This window comes from Drosophila novamexicana, unplaced genomic scaffold (assembly GCF_003285875.2).
Source record: "Drosophila novamexicana strain 15010-1031.04,08,12 unplaced genomic scaffold, DnovRS2.1 tig00000193-arrow-pilon, whole genome shotgun sequence".
Taxonomy (NCBI): domain Eukaryota; kingdom Metazoa; phylum Arthropoda; class Insecta; order Diptera; family Drosophilidae; genus Drosophila; species Drosophila novamexicana.
The window spans coordinates 3,778,649-3,787,835 of NW_020824787.1; the positions used below are offsets into that span (position 1 = coordinate 3,778,649).

The 9,187-nt window shown below is 42.8% G+C and overlaps 2 protein-coding genes across 2 annotated transcripts; both read left to right on the forward strand.

The window, feature by feature from the left end:
• Positions 1–1,493: 1,493 nt before the first annotated feature.
• On the forward strand, positions 1,494–3,179 carry LOC115758549 (protein disulfide-isomerase A6 homolog). The gene has a single exon (XM_030699245.1). It carries the CDS (start codon positions 1,579–1,581, stop codon positions 2,920–2,922), a length of 1,344 nt encoding a protein of 447 aa, XP_030555105.1. The 5' UTR covers positions 1,494–1,578; the 3' UTR covers positions 2,923–3,179.
• A 4,437-nt stretch (positions 3,180–7,616) lies between these two features.
• On the forward strand, positions 7,617–8,920 carry LOC115758550 (cytochrome b-c1 complex subunit Rieske, mitochondrial). The gene is made up of 3 exons (XM_030699247.1): positions 7,617–7,860; positions 8,154–8,533; positions 8,605–8,920. Exons 1-3 carry the CDS (start codon positions 7,776–7,778, stop codon positions 8,821–8,823), a joined length of 684 nt encoding a protein of 227 aa, XP_030555107.1. The 5' UTR covers positions 7,617–7,775; the 3' UTR covers positions 8,824–8,920.
• The last annotated feature ends 267 nt before the right edge of the window (positions 8,921–9,187 follow it).

Consider the following 9,187-nt stretch of genomic DNA (forward strand, 5'->3'; position numbering starts at 1 on the left):
ACAAAATAATGTAATTTGGCATTAGATTTATGCGTGCTGCGCCTCCTTTGGTGCGTGTCCTGCAACAAGGACCTCAGCAAAAAACGCAGCGTCGACGTTTCCTTTTGCCTTTCACACATTTTCAACCTCTGCTGCTGCTGCTTCCGCCTTCCCTCCCCCTCCCCCCTTTTGGCTCCACCTGCGCCTTATGCTTGTTGTTGTTGTTCTTCCTCTTATTTGCCACGCTTTGTGTCCTGTTTTTTTTCTTGGCAGCGCCTTTGTTGTTGTTTTAAGCCGCTTGTGCGAATTTAGGGCAGGTTTCATTGACGCTTTTTTCGCCAGCTTCTTCTTCTATTTGCTTGTTTTTATTTTATTTTTCTTAGCTTCTGGCTAAGTTTCCTTCCTTTCAATATGTACATATAGTATATGTGTTTTAGCTTTAAAAAAAAAAGAAAAACTTTCGAATTTCTAGCTTGAATGTTGCCACAAATTGAAAAATGTCAACAAAGTTCAGAGTGCGAGTTGGGGAAAGTAGATCTATTTTTCGCCATCGAATTTTCCTTTCAAGTTGATGATTAAAGAAAACTTGAACATAACATTAATAGATAATAAATAAATAAAAATATAAAATGAAGTTCTACTTGGCTAAAGCATGAAAACCAATGATAATAAAATATAATAAATATATATATATTTCTTTTAGCAAAATAGTTCTGATGTCTTCTAAATCTCCTAGCGTTTTCACGATAGTTCGGGCTCATATCTTTAATATAAATTAATCTATTAAGAAACAGAAGTGCAGTCTTTGAAGAAGGCGATATTCTTTGCAGGCTTCATGGCTTTTGCGCTTAATAGTTCAACGTATTTTTAAAGATATAAGCCCGAAGTGTTGTGACTAATGTAAGTAATAATTTATGTATTGATTGTTCGATCAAAAAAGCTCATAAAGCTTATCAATATAGGCAACTTTTAAAAATTTACAGAACTGAAGAAGCGTGAACTAAAGATATGTTTAAGGTTTTTTTTTAATATATTAAAAACCAGTTTTGTTGTCTCTCTTTTATAATACCCAAGATATGATATATGAAATACTTAAGCGACTTATCGATATTTATCGATTTCTAAATTAATCTTATACAGCCTCTGTCAATAAATATTTAAAGTCTCTAGTTCTGCAGAGCAGGCCAGATGAACACATGCGCAAATTTTTTAAGCATTTTTGATCAATAATAAATACTTTGTGGAGTCAGATATGTCTCCTAATACATTATCACAAAATTCTTGAATAAATTTTAATCATTTTTGATGGGGCGTTTTATGCCCCGTTCAGGTGTTAAAATCTGACAACTAATTTACGACTAGTTCACAAGCACTTCACAGTCATAGCTCGAGAACTATGAAGACTATGCAGCAGCAATTGTGCGAGTCTGAGGCTAGCCTATCGACATATTGCCGCACCAAAACAATCCCAGCAAACCATGTGCAATTAGTCAGACACAGTAGGCATTAGGTAGAAGACATTCCTACTCATAGGAGAACATCTAATAGAATTTAAGGAAGTTTTCATTTTAAATTAAATTTTTTTGTTTGCCTTAAAAAATGAGCAAAGAATCGAAAACGTGGATACTGAAAGTGGCGGCAATCGTTGCCGTGTCGAGTCTTTTAACGCTCTTTGTGATTGTGGCTTCTAATTCGATTGCTTTCTACTCGCCGGCAGATGGCGTTGTGGAGCTGACTGCCTCGGACTTTGAGAGCATGGTGCTGCAGGACGACGCCATATGGATTGTACAATTTTATGCGCCCTGGTGCAGCCACTGCCAGGCCATGCTGCCCGAGTACAAGCAGCTGGCCAAGGCGCTGAAGGGCGTTATTAAGCTGGGCGCGGTCAATTCCGAGCTGCACACGGAGTTGATCGCCAAATATGAAATACGCGGCTTTCCGCTTATGAAAATTTTCGGAGTTGACAAACAAAAGCCTACCGATTTCTTTGGGCCGCGCACAGCGAAAGCCATGGCCGACGTGGCTGTGGCTGAGGTCAACAAGAAGATAAAGGCGGCCTTTGGCGAGAGCCTGGATGTGGCCACAGACGCGGCCAGCAACAGACTTTGCTCGGAGAGCGACGTCACGGAGCTGCGGGCTGATAATTTTGATAGGCTGGTGCTCAATTCGGCTGACACATGGCTGGTGGAGTTCTATACGCCCTGGTGTCCGCACTGCAAGAATCTGGCAGGCACCTGGATAGCGGCGGCCAAGGAACTCAAGGGCAAGATCAAGCTGGGCGCCCTGGACGCCAGCGCGTACAAGCACAAGGCGGCCGAGCACAATGTGCGTAGCTATCCCACCATCAAATACTTTCCGGTCCAGTCGAAGCAGCCCGCCGACGCAGTCAAGTACACTGGCCAGCGCACTGCGGAGAGCATCATCAGCTGGGCCAATAGCAAGTCGGCGGCGCCTGCACCTAACGTGGCCGAGATCACGGACGAGACGAGTTTGTTCAATGCCTGCGGCCATAAGTCCTGGTGCGTCATCTCCGTGCTGCCCACGCTGCTCGACTGCAATGCCAAGTGCCGCAACAAATTGCTTGGCACCTTGCGCAAACTGTGCGCCAAGTATCCGGCGCAGCAGGGATGGGGCTGGGTGTGGACCGAGGGCGGCCAGCAGCCAGCCCTGGAGAGGGGTCTGCGTGTGGGCGGCTTTGGCTATCCGGCTCTGGTGGTGGTCAATTGCCGCAGAATGCGATATGCCGTCTTCAAGGGCTCATTCTCGGAAGCTGCACTTAATGAATTTCTGGGCGATATTGTCCAGGGGCGTGGCAGAACTTCAACTGTCAACTGCGCCCAAAAGCCGCCCGTTCGCAGTGTCATACCCTGGGACGGCCAGGATGCCGACGCACAGCTCCACAACGTGGCAGAGGGCGAGCGTTCAATCACGGACGAACTCTAAATATTTTTTTTTTGTTTGCCATTCATTTTTTGTTGCTCAGATAATGAAATAATGAAATAGAATTGAGGACAGAACAGATTCAGTTAGATGTAGATGTCCAAAACTCAGCTTGAACTCTTAATTTCTGGCATATTTTGTCCAAATTATGAAATAAATTTCATGTTTCGAAGATTTAATACCCTTTCAGACATTTCCCTTTTGCTGATTTGTGAGAATAGGGAAGCATTACGGCTTTTGTAAGAATAGTGAATATATCTTGAAAACATAACATTCTGACATACAAAATATTATTTTTTAACCGATTATTCGTATAGAAATACATATATAATATAGTAGTGCGATCCTGATAAGATTTGGCTCATGTATAAGCAGCATAGTTTAACTAGGAATTACGAGGTTCATCACGATATCTTTATAAAAAAAAACAATTTTTCCATACAAGAACCTACTTTTCGACCTATCGTTCCAATAGACTATATCATATAGTGGTCGGGTCCAAGCGGTTCCGACATATATATTCTACTACAGAAAGACGGAACAGTGAAAATTTTCAAGACGAAAGATGAGAGACGATTCTTATAGCAATAGACAGGCGGACACTTTTGAGTCCAGAATATATATATATATATATATATATAATTAATAGGGTCGTAGCAGCCTTTTTCTATGACAAAATTATAATACCCTATTCAAGGGTATACAAGAAAAATATTTAGGGTATATAAAGGGTATTCTTCATGCTAAAGACAGATTAAGGGCAAAGCGTATTGCTTAAAGTCTTTAATATAAGTTAAGTAAATATAGAAATAAATATAAATATTTTAACTAATAAAATACAGATCTGAGAAATGCTTCCACAAATTACGATTTATTCCCAGAAATTCTGTTCATAATTTTTCCTAGCTGTCGAATCTATCTTCGGGCGCATTAAAAACATGTTTATAAAATGTGAGGGCAACATTAAGGCGTCGCCCACGAGTCCTTTGGGCAGTTCCTTTGAAAACAAACAAACGAACGCCCGCTGCTCGTTGACCATTGACCAATTGTCATGGTCACCTAATCCTGGCTGACAAAATGGCTCAGCCAAAGGGCCAGCGAGCAGACGTCGACAGGACAAGTCCTCGGCCAGGCAACAAAGCGCCCAGCTAAGCATGTGCCAACAACAAGGCAACACACACATACACCTAAGCATATATAGAAATATATATACAAATATACAAATATATATATATGTGTATATATGTATATATATTTATCAAAAATATAGACCCAAGTCGAAGCGTGGCCCATGGCATAATATCTTTAAATGCAAACCGAGATGAGCACAAAATGACTGCCAGCTGTGCTACATTTGTCGGCGGCTCCTGGGACCCTAGCAGCAACTTAAAGGCTGCACATGCCACAAGCTTTGCCCGGCCCGCTCTGCCACACTTCAGCCACACACCCCCTTTCACCACACAGCAGGCGATGCACAGAACGAGCTGCTTATTCATTTAATTTTCAGAGAAGCCGCCCAAGGAGTAAATGGGTTTTGCATGGCAAGGTAGTCCACGCAGAGGCGTTGCGTGCAAGGGGGTTGAGAGGGGGCCAGAGTGGGGTTGCGCTGTGCATGGGCGTCAGCGTCGACTGGCAGTCAGTCAAGCAGTCAGTCAGTCAGTTAGGAGGCCTTCACTCAGCTCAGCTCAGCTCGGCTCGGCGGAAACTTTTGGCTGCCACGCACAATTTTCCACTTTCAACTTTCGTCAAAGGGGGCGGCGCGGGGCGGTTGTTGTTGCTGTTGCTGCTGCTGCTGCAGGGCGGTGGTTGGTGGTGCGGTTGGGTGTGCGTATTGAGCTTTATGCTTGGCTGATGTTGCGATAAGCGGCTGAAGCAGGCAATGTTGCTGTCGTCGTTGTCGTCGTCGATGTTGTTGCTGTTGTTGTTGTTGCTGTTGTTGCCACAGCCGCAGCCGCAATGCTGCACACGCCACACTCTCACACAAGCACATACACACACACACAAAAGTGGAGCTGAAGCAGCAAAGCAGCCCCTGGCGCTTGCCATAAGTGGGCGGGGAGTTGAAAAATAGGCAGCAAAAGCAGTTGCTGTCATTTGTTGTTGCTGTTGTTGTTGTTGCTGTTGTAGTTGGCGCCATTGCCCAATGTAAAAGTTGCTGAAAAGTGTAACGCAGTTAGCGCCAGCAGACGGGCAGGGGGGCGGACAATGCTGCCTGGTGGCTGGCAGCTAGTGTTGGGCAAAAAGGAAGCCTGGTGCCTGACTCTGCTGCTGCCTATGTCGCCTACGCGGCATAGTTTTAACTTGGCTGTTGTAATACACTTTCTAACACTGGCAGCGTTAGCTATTGGGCAAGTTTAAGCCTTCAAAAAACTGAAATTTGTAGGCAATTGTGAAGCAGCAAGATTGCAGAATGCAGCTACCAAGCAGCTCCTTTGTTATGGCTTGTTTTTAAAGCAAGTATGTGTGGGAAGGTTTGTACTTGGATAAATAATTGCAGGTTTTTAAACTAAGAGCAATTGTTGGCCAGATTCACTGATCTTGCTTAAGTTGCTTTCTATTAAATTATATATATTTCTGAGTGGCTGGACTTAGATAGACTATCTTAAAGCCTATTAAGCAAGCCCTGCAATGCCAGTTAAGCAGCTTTAGTTTGTTTAATAAACAATAATGACTAAGAATTATATAAAGATAAACATAAAATATCAATAGACTCAACCGCACAGCGAATAAAAGCGGACCACTTAACCCAGTAAATTGTCTCAGTGAAAAATTAGGATACTGGTTCAAATCTTTTAAAATATATCTTCACATTTCTACAAGAAATGCCCAAACCAGGCTACTATAAAATCGTATGACTGATTTAAGAATCGTATTTAAAATCGTAATCAAAGTAATTTTCAGGAATTTTTGCCGAGCTTCCATGTTATTAAAGTAGTATTCTAATTATTTGGTTTTCCAACATATATTTTATATATACTCTTTTTTAAAGGGATTTTTTTTTTTTCTGCTTAATATTTTGACACATGTGAAACATATTGTCGTTTTTTAAGCAGCTATTAAAAGTAAGCTAATGTTAGGCTTTTTAACTATTAATTGGATTTTTGTTCTTTTCATATAAAAAACCAGTGAGAGTATTTTTGCTTCGTTGCAGTTGATATGAATTTCTTTTGCATTTGTTGTTTTGCCCAAAAATTCACGCACTTTTTGTGCGTATCTATGTGAATGTTATAGAGTGTACGTGTGTGTGTGTTGGTGTGTCAGTGTGTGTAAGTGTCGTGGTAAGTACATAGAGGCGCCGTTATGTGCGCAGATTGCCCCGCTGCCAGGCGGGAAATGGAAACGGACGCAGCAAGTAGAGGGTAGCCGGGCGCCGGGCGGCATTTCGCCTTTCACTTTCGCAACGCCACCTAGCGACGAGCGCTGGGGAAGTGGCCGGTGGTGGGGTGTGTGGTAGTTCGTAAAGGGGAGCTGGCGGCGTGGGAGGCAAAAACTTTCGACATCAAAAAGAACTACTTTCGATAATCACAGGCCTGGCGCCAAAGGAATTACTTTAGCCGGCTGCGCGTTGCCGCTTTTTTACAGCTTTATTTTTTGTTTTTAGGGTTTTCTTTTTTATTCCAGTTTCGGATTTGCTTTAAAGTTTGGCGAGCATTTTCCCCGTTGCCTACATTTATGCGAATTTTTTATTTTATTTTTTTTGTGTGTTAACTTTCTCATTTTTATGCATTTTTTTATTGTCATTTTATGCGTTTATTGTTTTGTGGTTGCGCGCGATGAGGTCAGCAAACAGAGCGAAAATAAACAATTTGCACATTTTCTTGCAATGTTTGAAATTATTAATTAAGTGAAATAAAATTTTCAAACTCAATGCATGCTTAAGCAATTATTAAAATTTTTCGTAGAGAACTTTAAAGTCATCAATGACATCATGAGGCTTAGGAGGAAAATGCAATCGGAAAAACAATGCTGTGGTGGTGGATTTTTGGGGTTGCACAACCGGTTTTCTATGAAAACCCTTTTCTTTTGGCGAAAGCTAAATCGTTGCAGTAACTAATTTAAGAGAGAAATGTTTTCATTAAAGGGGTGGCTTACCTTGATGCGCAGCCACACAGCGGGTGGGGGATAGATTGAGGATTATTAGCTGGGAAATAAGCATGCAGTTTCATCTAGGTGGAAACTGTTAAGGAATATAAATGCAGAATGGGGTTTGTTTTTAGGTTTGTATTGTTCTTAGATGTTAATCCACAAGAGCAGAGATTAGGGTACATAGAATGTGAATATTATTATTGAATGCCCAGCGATTACAATGGTTAACAATAATATTGAATTGAGTATAAAACTTTTAGAACATTATAATTCTCCCCAAGCAATTCAAATTTTGCGGGCACCTAATTTCGCGTGTCAAAATAAACGCGCAGCCAACTTTAAGGGAGTCAAACTTTGTGCACAGCCAACATCACACAGCAACGTACATATTTAACGTCACCTTTACGCAGTTTGCGTTACGTTGCGCATATTGCGTTAACGTCACATGTTCGTAATGCCAGAACAGACAGAAATTCAAATGCATAGTATTTTTTTAAGTTTAAAGAAATATTTCTTTTTTACGAGCACAATAGAAATTTTACAAGCATTCAAATATATATTTGTAATGTTTGTAAATAAACAATTCTGAAGGTATATTCTTTGAAAGAATTAAAATGCTATTCATTTAAATTTTTGGTGTTTTTGCGTTTGCAGCGCGCGGTCACTCTGGTTTTCACAGCAACAGCAAAGTAGACGGACGACGTTGGTCTCGTCAACGAGATTTTCGATACAAAAACAAATAGAATTAACAAGAAGCCCAAATCCACAAGATGATGAAAGCCGCGTCCTGTGCCTATGTGCGCGCCAGCGCCCAGGCACTGTCCAGCAGCCTACGGGCCAGCGGAGCCGCCGTTGGTAAGGAAAACAAGTGATCGCAGAAGCTGCAGTTATATAATGTGGCCCAGCGCCAGAGATTTGTGTGCAAAGCAGCCCAAACATTTAATCAAATACGATTTTCGCAATGTTTTCAATGGCCAAAAGGCCAAAGTTGCGAATTTCCTTACGTAATTTCAACATAACCTCGCCCCTTGTCAGTTGGCCAAGTGAAAACAGCTGATCAACGAATGAGTGTGTGGAGCAGAAACACAAAAATTTGCCTGCGGCCTCTGCTCTTTAGTGAATCCTACTCTAATCTATCTCCCTTGCAGCCACGCGCCAGGCACACACGGATCTGCGCGTACCCGATTTCTCCGCCTATCGCCGTGATTCAGTCAAGGACGAGCGTCGCCGCAACGAGAGCGCCGAGGAGCGCAAGGCTTTCTCCTACATGCTGGTCGGTGCTGGCGCCGTTGGCGGTGTCTATGCGGCCAAAGGCATGGTCAATGCTTTCCTTGGCTCTATGAGTGCCTCGGCCGATGTGCTGGCCATGGCCAAAATTGAAATTAAATTGGGCGACATCGCCGAAGGCAAGTCGGTGACGTTCAAGTGGCGCGGCAAGCCACTGTTCATTCGCCACCGCACCCCGGCCGAGATTGAAACGGAAAGGGCTGTGCCCACATCGGCGCTGCGTGATCCCGAAACGGACGATGTGCGTACATACATTTTATGATATCCCACTACTTTTTCTGTTTAACCCACATTTGCTTGTACCTCTTGCAGCAACGTGTGCTCAAGCCCGAATGGCTCGTGGTTATTGGCGTGTGCACGCATTTGGGCTGTGTGCCAATTGCGAATGCCGGTGATTTTGGCGGCTACTATTGCCCCTGCCATGGCTCCCATTATGACGCCTCCGGTCGCATTCGCAAGGGACCGGCGCCATTGAACTTGGAAGTGCCCACCCATGAGTTCCCCGACGAGGGCACCCTTATTGTTGGTTAAGCCGTCAAGAGTTGTTTACGTTTAAGCAAAGCCCCCGCGACAGCATATAGAGAATGGATTGATGTAAATTAATAAAAACCACACAAAAAAAATCAAACTGTTCTCTTTGGTCTGCCGAAGATTGAATACCCCGATCCGTCCGGCTTGCCCTAACGTATATACTGCCTGCATCAAAACCTATACCTACACAACGTTTAGTCAATATGGCTTTAAGACTAAGAGACTTGAGTGCATATAAACAGATCGACTGGCCTCTCACTTATTGAAATTATACATAAGTACACTTTGTGATGCCGGTGTCTTATTAACTGTCTTACACATTTCGTGACCAAAATTAAGAACCTTTAGCAAGAATATTAGAAAA